Genomic DNA, 19,042 nt, shown 5'->3' on the forward strand with positions numbered 1-19,042 from the left:
TTGCAACGAAGTGATTCCCTGATGACCTTATGGAGCTTCATCCTTTAAGAAACGGACTGACTTAAATCATCAGGAGAGACTCTTTGATGTGTCTGGGGACTGACCGGAGCTTGACATCTGTTTACTTTGTTAAAAACCTATGACCTCATTAAAATGTCATTCATGAAGACCACTTCCTCCCTGTGATGTCACTGCAGACGTGGGCCAATGAGAGCCTTGCGTCCTAACGACGTCTGATGATTCTGTTAAAGAGCAGTCAGGGGAAAACTGTGTTCTTTCTGCTTCAGTGTAATGAGCAATCTTTAAGGCAAATTGGGGGGCGGGTCAACATGTGTCATTTGATCCCTCAGGATTGGATCACGGATAGTGGCTGTACCTAATACAGCGATATGATTGGTCGTTGGGTTGTAATGCACGACCAACTGACGTTTTTTTGACGTGAAGTGTTTCCAACAAGTGTTTCTGTTTCAGGTAGTTTCTGCACCTAACGAACAAGACTGCAACATTTATCAAACTAAACATGGGGGAAATGGCCTGGCTGACTCTATGGAAACCACTGGAATTACTAACCCTCGCTTCCCCGAACGTAATGTGGAAAATGAAGCACTATGGTTCCTCCACCAACCACAATCATGTACCAATTAATACAAATATATATCAATGTAACCCAATTGATACAGGGTTGCTTTAGCAGACGCTTTTATTCAAATAACTTACGTGTATGTGATCATGCACACATTCCTACAACGATGGCGGAGTCAACCATGCAAGGCAACAGCCAGCTCGTCACCAAGTACTAGCACCAAACAATGATCGTATACAATAAATCCTTACTCAAAAGGAAGATCATTCAACTATGAACCACTTTAGCTCCACATCTAGCTCAACGGCACTTAGACATCCAGACGACGCACGGGGGAATCGAACCACGAAGCTGTCGTCAGAGAATCCCAACACCCTGGCACTGTGACGCTCAGCCAGCCACCAAAGGCACCCATGATACAAGATAATTGCTTGTAAAAGATAAACCCTTCATCGTGGCAAGGCCTTTGGTTCCGAGGCTCATGAAGGAAGACACCAGGCAGCATGAACCAACCACCTTCAGAGGAACGGCAGTGGCTCAGGAGGTGGAGCGGGTTGCCTGGTAACCGGAAGGTCGCGGGTCCGATCCCCGGCTCCTCCTAGCGTCGAGGGTCGAGGTGTCCCAGAGCGACACGCCTCACCCCGACTGCTCCCGACGAGCCGGCTGACGCCTTGCGTGGGTGACACCTCCGTCGGTGTGTGAACGCGTGTGTGTGTGAATGGCTGTAAGTCAGTACGGATAAAAGCGTCAGCCAAATCCACTGAATGTAAATGTAACAATCAGTGTTCGTCACTCCTCGTTCCAACGTTTGAGTCGTAGGCAGCAGCAGCAGCAAGCAGCTCCAGGTTTGATATTGACAAAACAAGGAGAGGGGGGGGGGGGGGCGCCGCGGACGGGGTTGTTGTGTATTGGCCGGGGCTGAGGCCAGCCGTGTCGGGAGAGGGCCGGGTTATTGCACAGGACACAATAAGGGGAAGTGGACCTGTCTGAAGAATGCAAGGCAACTGAGGGAATCCACCGCTTACAGAAAGACATGAGGGGTTTAACACGGGGCTGTGCTATCAGACCGATACGAACGTTAACCAGCATAACAGCTTTCAAAAAGAGAGCAAGCATGCTTCCGCTACGCACAGGGATGATTGATACAAAGGCTTAAATTAACTTCTAACCTAGTATGACCGAATCTAGTTCAGCCTAGTGTAACCTAGGCTAGTCTAGCATTGTATGAGTGAGTCTAGCCTAGCCTAGTCTAGACTAGCCAGGTATGAGTGAGTCTAGCCTAGTCTAATCTAGTCTAGCCTAGTATGAGTGAGTCTAGTGAGTCTAATCTGGCCTAGTATGAGTGAGTTTAGCCTAGTGTAATCTAGAGTTGTCTAGCCTAGTATGAGTTTGTCTGGTCTAGTCTAGCCCAGTCTAACGTAGCCTATCCTAGTATGAGTGAGTCTAGCCTAGTCTAATCTAGGCCCCGTCCACACAAAGCCGATTTCATGGGGAAAACCGCAAAGGTCTTGTACGGTTCGGCCTTCCGTCCACACGAAGCCGGCGAATCCGCTGACCGAAACCGCAAACTTCTGAAACCACCCTCGGAGGTGGTTTCAAATCTACCCGGTTTCGTTTTGGTTTCGTGTGGACGCCTGAAACCGACTGAAACCGCAAACCATGACGTCATCGCCCCACCACTCGACCTCCTAGCCAATGGCTCTTAAGCCCGCGGAGTCTCAGAAATCACAACAAAAAAGATGATGGCGGACTACAAGCTTGTAATCGTTCTGCAGCATATCATGTCCCTTGTTGGGTTGCTAAGCCATTATTTATTAAGAATCTAGTTCGCCATCGTAGAAGAGCTGTTTGTTTGTGTTGTTAGTGGTTAGGGGGGCAGCCTTTATGCGCATGCTCGCCTCTTCTTCTTCTGGATTTGTGTACCAGAAGCAGCGCCCCTTATGGGCCTGGAATGTTTACTACAGCGTTTCTACAGATCTATCCGGTTTCGCTTGGCTTCGTCTTTACGGAGATACTTCGAAACCGGATGGATCGAAACCGTAACGGTTTCGCCCGTTTCGGCTTCGTGTGGACGGGGCCCTAGTCTAGCCTAGTCTAATCTAGCCTAGCCTAGTATGAGTGAGTCTAGCCTAGTCTAATCTAGCCGAGTCTAATCTAGCCTAGCCTAGTATGAGTGAGTCTAGCCTAGTATGAGTTAGGGCTTTGACTTTTGCCCAAAAATCCTATTTGAAGTTATTTTGTTTATTAATATTAATGTTCGAATATATTTGAATATTTATTAACAATATTTTGACCATTCAATTCCTTCAGTAAGACCTGGATTGGGCTTTGCGAGGTATGTTTACCGGCATTGCTATGGTTACCGGTCTTGTGCGTTCCAACGGTTTATTAGGTTTCCAATAAATCGCTGTCTAATCAATACTTCATTCACTGCCTCTTCCGTGGTCATTACAATATTATGAATAGACTGCGTCGGGTTCTCCGACGTCTCTCCGTCTTGGCCTGCCCATAACAGGTTCCAATATTAAGGGCTGCTAATATTCGTTCGAATTTTGATCTATTTTTTGATATTCTAATTATATTCGAATAACGAAGTTCGGAGTCAAAGCCCTAGTATGAGTGAGTCTAGCCTAGTCTAATCTAGCCTAGCCTAGTATGAGTGAGTCTAGCCTAGTCTAATCTAGTCCAGTATGAGTGAGTCTAGCCTAGTCTAATCTAGTCTAGTATGAGTGAGTCTAGCCTAGTCTAATCTAGCCTAGCCTAGTTAGAGTGAGTCTAGTGAGTCTCAACAAACCACACAAAGATCGACGGCAGTCTAACGACCGGCCAACTGCCGGTTAGACCGACGTTGCCCTTATTTGGGCGGCCCTACCTGCAGCCGCCCGTCCAGCGTCCTCTGGATGGTCACGCACTTGCTGGGGTGCACGCCGTTGGTGGTCACCGCGGTGATGAGGGAGTCCAGCTCGTCCTTCTTCTCCTTCAGCTTCTTCACCAGGCTCTCGATCGCCCGCTTGGCGAAGCCCTCGTTCTCGCCACCCTGCCGGTGGCACATCAGGCTGTGCACGATGCTGAGGCAGGCGTCGCTGCTGCTGGGGGCCGGGCTGAGCTCCGACATACCTCTGGGGATTGGAGGGGGGGGGGGACAGGGGACGGATTGACATCCCGTTCGACCAATCAGCAGTGAGTAAACCGTTTCCTTGATACACTCCCTCTGGGGCCGACCGGCGCTGAGAATAGCAACACTCTTCTCAGATGCTGGATAATGAAACTGCACAGCGAGGAATTTAGATTTAGACGACTTTGTCTTACACCTGAATCAGGGTAAGAAAGGCCAAATAATAATTTACAGATTTGTCGTCATGTCCCTTTAAAACCCAACAGTTTTATACATAGTGACATACCAGTGAAGCATCCCGTCGCTGGGGGTCCACACATCGAGAGACACCGGGCTGTCTATACATCATTTTATCCAGAGAGCTATCCCAGTTTCTGTTTGTATATCTTTACACCAATAAACGATCAATCCATCCATCCACCTCTTAACTAACCTGGCTGTGTCTACCCATTGACCCAGTATCTAACCATCTATCACTCTATCTATATCTATCCAAGTATCTATCTATCCATATATCCATCACACTGTATCAAGGCTGGTTGTTTTAGTCTGTTTCTCTGGGTTCAGGTTAGGATTCTGCTGGTTCTACCATGGCCACTTATATAGATGTATTCTGTAGAGTTCTGTCTGGAGCTCAACACTGACGGATGCATCTTAAACCCCTCGACTTCTAAAATGAATCAAACATCGACGTCATTTAACATTTACCATTCACTCTGAACCACAGCACTGATTGGCTGCTGACTCAGATGGTTAGGCCAATCAGGGAGATCACTGATAGGTGCCCCCCCCCCCCCGCTGCCCCCACCACCACCTCCATATCCTAGAACAGGTAGACCATAAAAACCTCCTTGAGAATATTCTAGAGCATATGTTTGACTTGAAAGCTGAAACGAAAACTTGACTGAAACTGAAGGCATGCAGAGACATTGAAAGGAAAAAAGCCATGTCCCTGAATCATTGGGGAAAGTCCATGGTCACATTCTATGGCTGAGTATTTCTGGTAGTAGGCAAGGTCCTTAATAAACGTCGGCCACCACCCAATAGTGCATCGATTTGGCAAGAAATGTTAAAGATTATCTTGGACTCCGGTAATAAGCGTCATGATGTAGTAGTAAAACGAGGAGATGGGAACAGGTATCATTTTAAAATCATAGGCCCATCCGAGACAGGTAACTTCATTTCACACCTGTTCCATTTGTCTCCATGACGACAATTGCGAATTCAACTTAATTAAAGTCAAAGGCAAATGCTGCCTCGTTATCTAAAAATACACAAATTTACCGCTACCATGGCGACCAAAGAAGGAGGGGGGGGGGAGGCGTGGCGGGAGGGTCACATGACACATAACTCTTTGTTCAGTTAAATAAGAAGCCTAATAAAACAAACATAAAGTGATAACCTTTAAAAGGAAAAAACCCATTTCTGATAGATCAAAAGGAATCCACAGTGGGCTGGCCCTAGCAGGGGAAGAACAGGAATATCTAACAAATAACTCACCCAACTGTCCAGACACATTCTTACTCCCCCTCCACTCGTACTCTTTGTATTTTGCAAGCATTGAAAATTAATTTTTCCGAGACTTCCAGTTCACAGACTGCATGTTGACGCAATTGGTGAGAAAATATAATTTGTGTGCCGGCAACACTTTGAGGGCCTTGCTCATTTTCAGGAGGGGATGTCCAAAAAAATATTTTTGGTCTGTACTTATTACTTTTTGGGGCATTTAGCAAACGCTTTTATCCATAGCAACTTAAAACCACTCATACACATATAGACATATACCCACAAATATGGTCGAGTCAAACATTAAAGCCGACGGAGCAGTTATGGAGGGTTTTCTTGTTCAGGAACACATCGACACTCAACTAAGAGGAGCCGGTGATCGAACTAGCAACCTTAAATTACAAGTCAACCAGATCTACCTCCTGAACTAAGCCAACCTGATATTTGTATATTTATATTATGTGTGAAAGTTAGTACAACATATTTTAGACTGAAGAATTATTTACATTTTGAATAATGTAGGTGGAATTCAAAAATAAAGTCTTAAAAACTCTACAAAACAAAACATCACTAATGACTAACTATGAACTATCTCTTACACCATATCAAACCGAAATCAAAGTTTAAAACCTCTACTTTGAAAGGGGTTATTTTACATTATTGTATACATTTGGATTTGGGTGTTTCGCCTGTGTTTTAAGTAGTTTCTTCTTTCTTTCTTTTTACAGACATGACATCATGCTCCACATGACATTGCGTTCCGTTTATTACACTTATAAGGCAGTAACCATAACATAATTGTATACATTATGGCTGAAATACTACACGTGTATTGCACATATAGCCTACAGCCCATAACGTTATTACCTATAAACATAATAAACATTTTATAGATGTTCTATAGCAGGAGAAATTATACCAAGGACTATCCCAAACGATAGTCAGAAACAAAGAAAACAATCTTATTTCAAACAATCAGAACCAGGATTTACTTTTAAAAGACTCAAGATTAACGTTGGAACCGCCGTAAGGCCAAGGTGGAATGACATTCTATGTTTCCAGTTCAACTGTGAGAGATACAGCCAAGTATTCCCAGTATTTCCAGTGTTGGCCGCCTGCTGCCCTGCCATTATCAGCATGAAGAGTACACCCTAGTTTAAAGGACTTTAACCGACAATGAGGAGGAGGCTCGTGGTCACCCAGACCCGGAGACCCGGTGTGGGAACGGTCCCCGGGTCTGTCTGAACCAGAGCCGGGGAGGCGGCCCTAAGGAGCCCCAAAGTTCCCGGGCAGGTGTCGGTTTGAAACCAGCGGAGGACGCGGGGAGACGGAGGAAGGGTCTCCCGGACCCGCTGGCGGTGCTGCGTCAACAGTTGTCAGGGCAGGAGAGGGATCAAAGCACCGGGAGAAAACCGCGACCGTATGGTGTACTCACCGAGGAGAGGAGGGGGGGGGCGCCTCACCGACACTGCGACGCCGCTGAAGCCCGGGAATGTTTACCGTCGGCGGACCGTGGATGTGTGTGTTGACGTCTGCGCGCGCCTGTTATCTGTCTGCCGACATCAGCGCCGCCCTCGTGCACATCCTGCTGTTAATGGCTCGCTCCACCGCGGCAGCCTCGCGCCTCCTTCCCCACGCGATGCAATAACAAAGCGGAGGGGGGGCTCGTGAGCTGTCTGGGCCGACGGAGAGCCAATCGCTGCCGCCGTTCCATTTCAGCCAGGGCGGATCGGAGCCAACCGGGACGCGTCTTTGTGGAGCCTGCGGCCCGGGGGCCGGACCGCGGGATGTTGTGTCTGGGTTGCCGGGTGATTGGCAGGTCGGAGCCGGAGGGGTTGGGGCGGCCGCCCGGGGATTCTCTCTCCGTGGCGTGGCGCCTCCCTGCGCCAGGGAGATTGTTTTACCAATAAAGTTTTAATTTCTGTAGTCATTCAGGCAAACAGCTGCGCGTCTGGGACCCTCCGTGGATACGCGACACATGTTCGTTTAACGTCATCTTGGTTTAATGACAATTCAACTGCGTGGGGTTTCGACTTCGTTTTTTCTTCAGAAGCAATTAAATCCATTCCCATATTTATTTTATACACTTTTGATTTCTGAACATAAGACAACTAAGCGTTCATCAAGCTCAATTAGAAAAGGATGTATAACATATAACATTATACGTATGAAGTTCATAATTCCATTCCCATATTTGTTATATACCCTTTTGATTTCTATAGCATAAGACAAATAAACGTTCTCTAAGCTCAGTAAATAAATAAGGTATATAACGTTATGCGTTTTATATTTTCTAATACTTTATTTTCTATCAGGCCATGTGACGTAGTTCCCGATTGATTATTGACCTTCACGAGGACTGGTAGTTTAATCTGACGCGTGCATGATTTCATTCGAACGCACATGTCTGAAGACCTTGTTCACGACGTTATGTGGTTTACGTAAAATCTCCTGTATTCCGCACTGTGGACGTACTTCTCGGATCCGAAGCCGCAGGGAAAAAAAACTATTGACGAAGATACTTCGAAGTTACGGTAAATGTTCTTTTACTTCCGATATCGTTCAGTTCTTGAGATAATAACTTTGCGGGCTTTGCTTTTAATCGGCTTTACGTCGTCCAGCCTCGGCTTGCATTCTGGGCAAGTCAACTTTTTCTAGTTGGCTAGTGAGAAAGCTCAAATATATTTTAATAACACAAATATCAGGTGTATTGCAACATTAGCCACATTATGAAGTAAACAAATCGGGTGATGACTTGTCGTTTGTGATCAAATCATTAATTTGTGATTACGCTTTTTCACAGGCCCGGACAGAAAATGGCGGACAACACGTTAGAACACCTTGTCCTCAGGAGCTCCTCCGGGGTTTCTCTCAATGACCGGTGAGTCAAAACTTCAATTCATTGAAATCATTCAATCACCAGTAGGCCTACCAATCGGCCAGTGGAATCTGGTGGTGGGCCCTTCGTCCCAGTGTGTCTCGTAATCAACGCGTCTGTCGTCCGCAGCTTCTCGAAGGTTTTTGAGGCCCCGGCCCCCGGTGAGGTGAAGCTTGAGCCCCTCGTGGACGACCCGTGCTTGGACGACGAGGTCCGGACTGTCCTGCTCAGGAAGGTATCTACTGGGGGCTGGCAATGGGTGTACAATTGAGGTTATTTTAACAATGGGTGTACATTTGAAGGGGTCTTCGTAGAGCCTGTTGACTGGTAACCTTACCGGAAGGTTGCTAGTTCGATCCCCGAGCGAGACGCCTCACCCTGACTGCTCCCTACGAGCTGGCTGTCGCCTTGCGTGGATGACTTCGCCGTCGGTGTGTGCATGATTGGGTAAATGTTAAATATTGTAAATTGCTCTGAGTGGCCACTGGTTAGAAAAGCGCTGTATTAATGCAGTCCATGTACCGTTTATACCCCACAGTACGCTGTGAGTGTTTTCACCACGGAATGGGCTGGGCCCACTCAACGCACCAACGCAATCACAAGTGTTTATTTTGTCTTGACAAAGCTGTATCAGCCAAAAAAAAAACAAGCAGTGAGGAGAGGATGGCGGATGCTAAATTTGTGCAGCCTCCCTCTGGTCTACTGCATGTGACTCTGTTTTGAGTCAGACAACAGCGACTTCATGCCAAGGCACAGGTAGTAATTAAGAAGTGTCTGCATCCGAACAGAGAATCTAAATGTGTTGAATGCCCGGCAGCCTTTTGAAATGAATGAGCTGTATTTTCACCAAAGCGATCCTTTGTTCCGTATTCAACTCTGCCCAGAAGACATTTGTTTGAGACGGAAGGAAAAATCACCATGTTACCCAGGAGGGTGAATTTTGTGTCGTTCTGTATCCCCTCTTTTCGGCTTCCTAATCTCTAGCTCATTGTGAGAGAGTTGGTGTTATACAAGTCTTGTTTACACGTATTTCCCCCAAGTGCAGAATGATGTTCTTGATATATATAAAAGAAATGCATTAATATCATTATCATCTAAGTTATATATTGTCCAGTCTTTAGAACAAAACTAAAATAACATAAATCAGCCTTTACTTTTAGTTTTAGTTTTGCGACGATGGTAAACTAAAATCCCAACAGGCTCCGTCTCTGTATGTTTCCATTGGTTATCGACGCTCAAGTCATAAATGTGAGGTTATAGTTACGTAGCTGTGTGTTAAGTCCTTTTATGGTTAGTCTCTGTGCCTTTACATTGACCTGTGGATTAAGCCGTGGTGCATTGAATGGTAATTTTATGTTTCACGTCCTTGCACTAAGAAAAATAGAATTAAGCATTGTCTAGCGCCTTATCTGGGCTATCTTTGTTGTGTACGGGGAATGGGTTAATCTAGCGATTGTTAGTGCTTGGCACTTGTTTCGATGAACATCCTTACTGAACCGACAGCGATATATTGTTTCGTTCTTTTTCTTTCTGACAAATGTACTTATTGCAAGTCGCTTTGGATAAATGCGTCTGCTGAATGCTCCAAATCAAAATGTAATGGGTTCAACCCACAAACCTTTCGGCTGTAGTCACCCTAACCACTAGACCAGTCACTTTAACCACTAGACGATCCCACCAGAGTCACCACAGTCACCATAATATTGTGTCTGATTGAACTTCAGCAGATTTGACAGGAAGATTAGATCTTCCCCAGAGGGGCGAATGCAGCCTCTATGAACACGCGTGTAGCTTGTAAGGATCCAGCTGTTACTTATTGTACTCCTGGCTCAAACATGCAAAGTGAATACGGCATGCAAAGAATCGACCGGCACCACCCCACTGTTGCCTAGTGGCTTATTCCTTCACAATAAGTCGTCTTGGCTGGAGTCGCACACCAACCCGTCTTGCATTTCTTTAATCCATTAATGCCATTGTGTATGCAGTGTTGTTGGGGGGGGGGGGGGGGGGGTGGACTTGCCCCTCGTAGGGCCACGGGGCCCTTCACTCTACTGGTTCCCCTGATTCGATTTGACTCTGCCTTAAACTTGATTATGTTCCCAGGGCTGCAAACAAGCAGGGGGGAGGGAGGGAGGGAGAGAGAGAGAGAGAGAGAGAGAGAGAGAGAGAGAGAGAGAGAGAGAGAGAGAGAGAGAGAGAGAGAGAGAGAGAGAGAGAGAGAGAGAGAGAGAGAGAGAGAGAGAGAGAGAGAGAGAGAGAGAGAGAGAGAGAGAGAGAGAGAGAGAGAGAGAGAGAGAGAGAGAGAGAGAGAGAGAGAGAGAGAGAGAGAGAGAGAGAGAGAGAGAGAGAGAGAGAGAGAGAGAGAGAGCGAGAGCGAGCGCCGGAGAAAGTGTTGTGGGCGTGGCCGGTAACACGACCCCGCTGCTGGTAGGCTCTGGGTGGGGGCGCGGGGGAGGGCGCCCTCTACTGCTCAGCCGAGGTACTGCAGCAGGGGTGGCGCTGACCAAAGAGAAGCTAGGTCAACTGAGGTTCCACCGCCTCTTGCACCAATAATGGCGGAGAAAATAAGTCTGCACGTTATCCCAGATTGACTATATCAGCCACATGCACTGAGTGCCCTCTGACTGGTAGCCTTAATATGACATATTGCTGTTTGGAGGAAGTTGATCGTCTTGGTTAACACCTCGCGTTGGATTAGATTTTGCCCCTTGTTCTTGGTAGAGACGCTATGGTGCAGCATCTCATCCAAGCCATCTTTGTTGTACACGCGGAGTTGGGTAACCTAGAGATTGTTAGTGCTTGGCATTTGTATCTTATTGTATTTTAATGACAGGAGGGCATCCTTTATAATCCCTCTGGGTAGGGCTGGGCGATGTGGGCCAAAATGAATAACTCTATTTTTTTACTACATCTCGATACACGATATGTCTATTTTTTTGAATCTCCTCTAGAGCACATCATAAAGGCTCAATTCAACCATGTCTGGCATAATGTTACGTCAGTAACAATACTAGTATTCCTGAAACATAAGTCTGCATGTAGATTACATGAAACAACATATTGTTTAAACTCATTAGTGCTTTCTATTGGAACAATTTACATAGAACTTGCACATAAGAAAGGGAAAATCACAGCACAGTGTTTCCCCTAGGATGGAGTTTCAGCAGCGGAGGTGAAATGTTATGTTTTTTTTTTGTGCTCGCAAAGCGCACCCTGCTGGGAGGTTTCTGTGTCTACTGGCAACATGCATACAGTACATTTGTGCACATTAATGAGCAAGGGAAATAAGGAGAGATTGAACATATTACAAGTATAATCTTTAAAAACATTATTTAAATTTATTTAACAAAAAATATTTATATCAACAACCACCCTATACATTAAAATCCCATAACCCAAATACTACAATTGAAAAGGTCTGTGCCTCAAACCAATGCATCTTCCCGCTCCCTCCCCTCTCCCCATCACAAAGGTTGTAGTAGGACCATCAATAGGCCATGCCTCTATTGAACAAGTTTTGGGGCTCTAGAGTCAATAATGGTGACGCTACTGAAAATGTTTGTGACGTTTTTGCTAAAAAGAAATTTCTTAGAAATAAGTAGAGATATATTTTTCAAAACATAAGGTTGCAGTAAGACCATAAAGAGCCCATGCATATGGAAAACGTTTTAGGGATCTAGAGTCAATAATGACAACCAGGGGCGAGTCTAGGTTCTGACTTTTGGGTGGGCTCATCCCCAGGCAGCCACAGGGGTATATGAAGTATATAAAGTCCTGTGCAAGATTTTTTTTTTTTCCACAACCTTTATTTTCTTAGTTACTATGCTGTTGTATGTCTAAGCCGATAGCTGGCAGTGTCAGCTAAATAATGCAGTTCTGAATCACTAAAGTGATGAAATGAAAAAAGACTGTTTGGATGAAGGAATAATCAATGGTTGTGAACTCGAATAACAAAATTGAGGTACCGGTATATTACATTTCTTTTGTGTAAGTTTCACTCAAAAATTCCCATATTTTCCTGAATGTTACTGAAACACATTGGTACAACATGATGTCGCCTCACTTTCATGGACCCATACAATTTATAAATTGTATCAACATACATTTTTATAAAACTTCTGATTCAAAAAAATCAACAAGTGCAACATGTACTAATCGAATACTATGAGAAACAGACCACTATTTCGGGAGCACTAAACTATGTTCTCTCACCTTCAGGGACCCATACATTTTTATAAAACTTCTGATGCCAAAAAATCTTGTTGTTCTGAAGCAAAATAAAAGGGTGCTAATTTTCAGTTTAAAAATAACTGCTGGCATTGTTTTATCAGCTGAGGGCGTTTTCATTGCCATAACAACGTGAGCTAATCAACAAGTACAACATGTTCTAGACCAGTGGTTCTCAATCATTTTTCTTTCATTCCCCCCCTAGGAGACTGACATTTTATCACGCCCTCCCTGAATGGAAATAGCCTACTATTGAGAACCTGCTAATATTTATTTATTTAGATAAATACAATTAACGGAGACAACATCTGCAACAACTTAAAACTATTTCCAACTTCAGTTTATTAACTCAATTTGTAACATTTAAACAAGACTGCTAAGTCTGTGTGAATCTCAAAACAGAAACAAGAGCAAATGATTCACTGGGGTTTGCATTTAATTATAATATTTTTTAAAAAGTAAACGTTGGTCACTTGTCAGCTTCATCAGCTTATTCCCTTTCAAAAAAAAATATATATGTTCATCTTTCAAGCATGAATAAAGACACAAAGTCCCTCTGTCATGACTTTGTAAGATCAAAATTCTTGTAAAACTTCTGACCCTTGGTATTATGTTTATTTAAAATAAAATAAGTAACTTATTAAAATAAATACATAAGACACTAAGTCCCCTCTGCCGCTCACGCCCCCCCTTTTAATCAGCTGAGGGCGTTTGCCTGAGTCTCATAGTATTAGAACATGTGGTACTTGTTGATTAGCTCACGTTGTTATGGCAATGAATACGACCTCAGCTGATAAACTAATGCCAGCATTTTTTTTCAACAGAAAATTAGCACCATATCAATATATATTTGATATTTTTCTGCTCCTTGCACCTAATCATGCTTATCATGCTACGCAGCATTACAAGGCTCTGCCGTCTAAAACATGAAGCAATTCAAGAAGAGGCATATATAGAATCGTCTTGTGGTCAACTGTCATTTAATAGACATCTGACAGATTATGTCAAGGTTTTAAAATTATAGTATTATTATTACCAGGTCATGTTATAACACAGCTGGAAATCGTGGATTTTCTGATAAAGATTAGCTAGCCTCTTTGACAGACCAAACAGCAGAAACTATGTTAGGTGCACTCGTGCTGCATTTTTGGTTTTGTCAAACAGGAGACGCCCACCCACCAATCCGTGGTTAGAGATTCCTGAAGGAAGGTTGCGCTCGATTTCACTAGCCCATTTGAGCCTGTTCATTAGTGTACAGCATCCATCCTCTCATTGCTTGTGTAAAAAAAAACCGGTAGAATATTAGATATGAAGACGAAACGATAGGGTGGGCTAAGGCAAGTTTGTTTTTTTTCAAAAAGGTCTAGCTTCGCCACTGATGGCAAAACTATTGAAATTGTTCCTAAATAAAAAATCTTGAAAAATAAGTTATATTTTTCAAAATTAAAGGTTGTAGTAGGACCAAGCACCACAAGTTTTGGGGCTCTAGAGTCAATAATGGCGACGCTATTGAAATTTTACCATTGTGGTCGTTTTCAATTTTGCACTTTGCAGACGGTCCCTAAGCTCGCGGCTGAAACCCGACTGCTCGTAGAAGACAATGCAATTCACCGTTCGCTAAAGACGGCTCGTTTGGATGAAAACAATATTGTAGCTGGTTCTCTGGGTTACTACACTCAATTTTGTCGCAACGATGTTTCACTGATGATCTATTGAACCGCAAACTCCGAATCGGAGGAAGTTCCTCCGTTAATAAGCTCTCCTCTTCTTTAGTTAAAAAAAAGAAATTCAGCAGCGGCGGTCATATTTCAGCAGCGGCGTACCGTGCATGGTGCTAGGTGCATATAGGGGAAACACTGCAGCAAGTTAGATTTACTAACGCAGCATTTTTTCAAACCATTAATTATTTTCGAGCAAAAACAGAGCTCAAAGCCAAACAAACGGCTTTCAAAACACTGACAAGAAATAATGATCATAATACAAAACTAAATCATAGTGCACCTTTTTTCCATCATGTTTTTTATGACTGGTAAATAAAAAAAGTCAGCTCAAAGCCATCAAAAATGTCCTGACAACCAACACCTGACAAAAGAAAAACTTTTAAACTATATTCTCTCTCGCTGTTCTCACTCACCGGTCGGAGGTACACACACCTACAGCAGCGCGCCTTCCAGACTACTTCACACGCGCGCGTCCATGAGAATCTCGCGGACTCGCAATGGGCGGGGAGAGTGAGTGTGTTTAATGCATACGAGTATGAGGCAGAGAGCTACAGGAAAGAGCGGGAGAAGGGAACACTAACGAGTATGCCGGCGACGGCAAAAAGAAACATATTACGTGCCAATTTGTATTCGATGTTCGCGACATGGGCATTTTATACATCCCCTGCAGAACATCTCGCGATGCATCGCATATATTCGATATATCGCCCAGCCCTACCTCTGGGGTTTCTTTGCCCACCCCCCTGCATTTATGTATGTCTGTGCATCTTTTTTTTTCTGTTTTAATCTTGTTTATGTCGCACAAAGAAATAAAACTAAACACTTGGTACTTTGAACATGCTTACTGTGCCGACCGTCTTAAGTTGCTTTTGATAAAAGCATCTGCTAATTGCTCTGAAAGTAGATCAAAATCATATAAACAAAGTTTATTAAGTTTTATAGTTTATTAACACTCTTCCTAGTGCACGGCGATTAATAGAACTTTGATCGTGATTTCGTTTTTTGCGTCGATCAATCACAAAACTAATATAATTGAGTTGAAACAATTTTTGTTTATCTTTTTATCGAATTTTGATTGTGATTTAGATTTCAGCGTCAGACGATCACAACACTAATATCGAGACGAAACAATTATTATTTTTTTTCATTAAATGTTTTATAGAACAGCTGGACACATCGGTACATTATTTTAGTTTTGAACATTTTCTATTTGACCATTTTGTGTATTTTTTTTTCTCAGAGGACATTTCAAAGGTCTGTTACAAAGCATTTGTTGGGAGGGACCTGCTAAATAAATGCATCATGTTTTCAAATTAATAAAATAATTGTTTGAATATTCGTGATTTCTATATTGACCATAACAACCGTGAGCGTGATTAAGTGTTTATCCACCACGGTGCGGCCCTAACTCTCCTCCGTCTCGTTCCCCAGAACGGACCGCAGCAACGGCCGACCAGAGTCGCCCCCCCCGGGGCCCAGCAAGGGGGGGGCCCCCAGCCCCGACTGCTGCTCACCCGGGGCCCCCGACGCCCCGGGGGGCTGGGGGCCCCCCTGGGCTCGGCGGCGCTGGAGGACCGGCTCCTGGGGGGGCGGCGGTGCCCCTGCGCCCTCTGGGGGCTGCGGCTGCTCAGCCGGCGGCACGGCTGGGCCGGGAAGGTGCTCGGGGCCCGACCGATCCGGAGGGCCGGCTCCACCCCCAACCGTACGTCAGCGCCTCGCCTCACAACACGTCTCGTTTGACGTTTAGCGGTCCCGTGGCGGGCCGCCGGGTGTGCTGCTGTGATTGGCCGTTACAAGCCGTTTCGGGTATCTGCCCCTTATGACGTCACAGGTGGGCGTGTCCACCTAGATCTGTGCTGGATAGATGAGCACCGTTTGCTACAGGGTAGGCTGGTAGACTGTTCTATCCAGCACACATCTAGGGGGACACGCCCACTTGTGATGTCAGAAGAGGCCGATTTTCTGAACGGCTTGTTACGGCTGATCCTACTCACACCTGGTGGTGCAATAGGTGACCTTTAAGCCGTACCGGGTAGGGCTTTGACTCCGAACTTCGTTATTCGAATATAATTCGGATATCGAAAAATATATCAAAATTCAAACGAATATTGGCAGCCCTTAATATTGGAACCTTTTATGGGCAGGCCAAAAGGGAGAGACGTCGGAGAGACAGAAGCAGTCCATTCATAATATTGTAATGACCACGGAAGAGGCAGTGAATGAAGTATTGATTAGACAGCGATTTATCATAAACCTAATAAACCGTTGGAACGCGCAAGACCGGTAACCATAGCAACACCGGTAAACAAACCTCGCAAAGCACAATCCATGTCTTACTGAAGGCATTTAATGGTCAAAATATTATTAATAAATATTCGAATATTAATAAACAAACGAACTTCGAATATGATTTTTGGGCAAAAGTCAAAGCCCTACTGCCGGGTGTGGGTGGTTGCATTGAGCCCCCCCTCCCTGTGGTGTGTAACGTGTTCACACTGATCCGGTCGGTTTGCCGGGCGGCCAGCACTGAGACGGCGCTGGCTAACCATGGTAACCACGGGAACGACCAGCGTACCGGTCCAGACTAACGCCTGGACCAGCACCAACCTCTCGCCGGTCCGGACTAACGCCTGGCAACCCGCCCCCAAACAAGGTCTCACTCTTTAGATACTTCCTAAGTATGATGTCATCTAAAATAATAAGAACTGATTACGCCGCCATTCATTGCAGTAGTCCAGCGATAAAAACCCTAAGAGTGGTTAACATTTGACCGTTTCTGGCCTGGTTAGTGTCAACAGTATTTTGGTAATGTTGGCTGTTGGTCTTTTTGCCTTGTTGATGCTCTCAGTGTTAGGTTGAGGTTGGCATAGTATGACTAGAGTTTCCTGTTTCTATAGAACAGTCTGTGTTTCTGATAATGTTGGGTTAGGGTTAGTGTGACAAAGCAACAGTGTTGCTGTGTCACACATATTAATCATGATATTAATAGGGATGCACCGATCCGATATTTGTATCGGTATCGGTACCGATATTGAAGACATTTCTAGATCGGGTATCGGTGACAAATGGGCCAATTTTTTACGTTCATGTACATACTTGAATCCTATTCCTACTACCTTGCTGCTTTGATAATTGAATTTCCCACGAAAATGTTCTCACGGGATTAATAAAAGTGTATCTATCTATTGGCTGATCTATTCAGTTTCTATGCTGTGCGCTGTGAGTGACGTCATAAACAAGCAACACGCCGTGCGGAGCCTACAGTGATTGCAAAATGGAGCGAGCAAAAGGATCTGCTATCTGGAGCTATTTCACTTTACCTAAGCCAGCAAACTCCACGGCTACATGCAACATATGCAAAGTAAATGTCCCGAGGGATGGTACTAAACCTTCTAGCTTTAATACCACAATCCTTATAAAGCACCTCCAAAAATTCAAGTCTCATGATCCCAGTCTTTTCCCCTCAATGAAACTTACAGTTTGTAGCCATAATTTCGCGCTGTTTTTCTATATCGGTATCGGATCGGTATCGGCCGATACTAAACCTCAGATATCGGTATCGGTATCGGAGGTGAAAAAAGTGGATCGTGCATCCCTAGATATTAATAACATTTCCATTTCAGAAGTGGTTGGGTAGCATGGTCGAAGCTAGTAGTTTTTAGATTAACATGGTATTGGTGTTGGGTAGAGGTTGGCATCATCCCTATTGGCTGTATTTGTTGACGTGGAATCATCCCTATTGGCTGGTTTTGGTTGACGTTGGCAGTAGTTTGGTAGCTTCGTACTCTAATCAGTCCCTCCAGAAAAATACACTTTTTTTTGTGATTGTTGCGGCCAAAAATCCTTGATTTTTTTGGTTTTCTTAAAAGATGCATTGAAATATGCGGCATATTTATGCAATTTTATGTGAAAAAATGCGGGAACTTGCGAAGAAATCAACTTTTCGATGACGTTCACGCCGGGTAATTAGGTCCCTTCATAACATTCCCATGGCAACAGGGGGAAATGGCTGCTCTTGTGTGAAGTAAACGCAACATTTTTCAACATTCTGCTAAGATAAACGTGACTTTTTTTTGCGACGAAAATGCGGGAATTATGAAATCATGCAAGCCTCGCATATTTTGTGCGGAAATCGGCAATTTATGCGGTGAAAGTGCGGCATATTTGAAAAAATGCGGCCCCCGCATGAATATGCGGACTTTGGCTGATTATGCGTTGAATTATGCGATCGCATAATCACGTTTTTCTGAAGGGACTGTCTAATACTCAGGTGCTCTAGTACTAATACCTTCTGTCCTCCTCTAAACCAGGCTGGAAGGCCCAGTTCAGGAGGAAGGTCCCCAGTAAGGAGGTGCTGGACCGGCAGCTGGACGACTACATGTCCAAGTCCAAGAGGTACCTGGATGCCCAGCTGGACGCCTACATGGCCCAGGCCGGAGACCGGGACGCGGACGACGACGACAGGAAGCTGTACGACAGCGACTGCGCTGAGTAAACCCGGTCTGGGGGCGTGTCTTAGCTGGAGGTTTATTTTATAGAGCGCTTTATGTTTTAACGTTGACCCATTCAGTGTCTGTGTGGTTGTTTTGTCTTTTTACTCAGAGTCCAGTTTCACCAGCAGATGTTTTTTAGTTGGCAGATGTTTTATGTCAAATGTCGGGTTTGTGTCGTTGATGTGTTGTGATCTTCTCTGTGTTTAGGTTTAATTAAAGGAGGCTGTGGCCCAATCGATTGAGCATCATGTTTCTGTAAAAATCTGAACGTTCTGTTTAGTTGGTGTTGACATGTTCTCTGGGTTTTCACGGTACTAGTCTCAGGACAAGGAGGGTGTGTCAGATGAATGTGCCGACCATCAGGCAGGTTACTTGATGACTTGCTCGTCATGCTAAAATCGTCTTCAGCGGTGGACACGGCTGCAGTTCACAGCCCGATCCAAGGTGCGGAGGAGGACACGCCTTACTAGAACAAGATGTAAGGGCCAGGCCAGTGTGGGGTTATTGGCGTGGAGACAA

General features: G+C 44.7%; 2 protein-coding genes across 6 annotated transcripts in view; one reads left to right on the top strand and one right to left on the bottom strand.

The window, feature by feature from the left end:
* Positions 1-6,818, bottom strand: part of smad10a (SMAD family member 10a) — a 26,099-nt gene extending 19,281 nt beyond the window's left edge. For 3 of the 4 annotated variants that reach the window (XM_030357950.1, XM_030357949.1, XM_030357947.1), the window contains exons 1-2: positions 6,640-6,818; positions 3,456-3,702 (exon numbers count right to left, since the gene is read on the bottom strand). In XM_030357950.1, the coding sequence (XP_030213810.1) occupies positions 3,456-3,698 (243 nt within the window). In that variant the 5' untranslated portion in view covers positions 3,699-3,702; positions 6,640-6,818. Of the gene's footprint in view, positions 1-3,455; positions 3,703-4,406; positions 4,426-6,639 lie in introns of those variants that run through there. The other variant, XM_030357948.1, reaches the window with a different exon arrangement.
* Positions 6,819-7,003: 185 nt separating this feature from the next.
* On the top strand, positions 7,004-18,766 carry LOC115545125 (chromatin target of PRMT1 protein). 2 transcript variants are annotated; one of them, XM_030357970.1, is made up of 6 exons: positions 7,004-7,738; positions 8,008-8,085; positions 8,212-8,317; positions 15,462-15,732; positions 16,555-16,683; positions 18,341-18,766. In XM_030357970.1, the coding sequence occupies exons 2-6, from the start codon at positions 8,021-8,023 to the stop codon at positions 18,523-18,525; spliced, it is 756 nt and encodes a 251-aa protein (XP_030213830.1). In that variant the 5' UTR covers positions 7,004-7,738; positions 8,008-8,020; the 3' UTR covers positions 18,526-18,766. The 2 variants fall into 2 exon arrangements, with proteins under 2 accessions (XP_030213830.1, XP_030213831.1); XM_030357971.1 differs by lacking the exon at positions 16,555-16,683.
* Positions 18,767-19,042: the final 276 nt, after the last annotated feature.

This window comes from Gadus morhua, chromosome 6 (genome assembly GCF_902167405.1).
Source record: "Gadus morhua chromosome 6, gadMor3.0, whole genome shotgun sequence".
NCBI lineage: Eukaryota > Metazoa > Chordata > Actinopteri > Gadiformes > Gadidae > Gadus > Gadus morhua.

Excerpts from the sequence above, each read along its gene's own strand:
- LOC115545125 (XM_030357970.1), top strand. The coding sequence starts at position 8,021 with ATGGCGGACAACACGTTAGAACACCTTGTCCTCAGGAGCTCCTCCGGG. Across the intron at positions 8,318-15,461 it reads GGACTGTCCTGCTCAGGAAG|AACGGACCGCAGCAACGGCC; the intron begins GTATCTACTGGG and ends CTCGTTCCCCAG. Across the intron at positions 15,733-16,554 it reads GGCCGGCTCCACCCCCAACC|CACTGAGACGGCGCTGGCTA; the intron begins GTACGTCAGCGC and ends CCGGGCGGCCAG.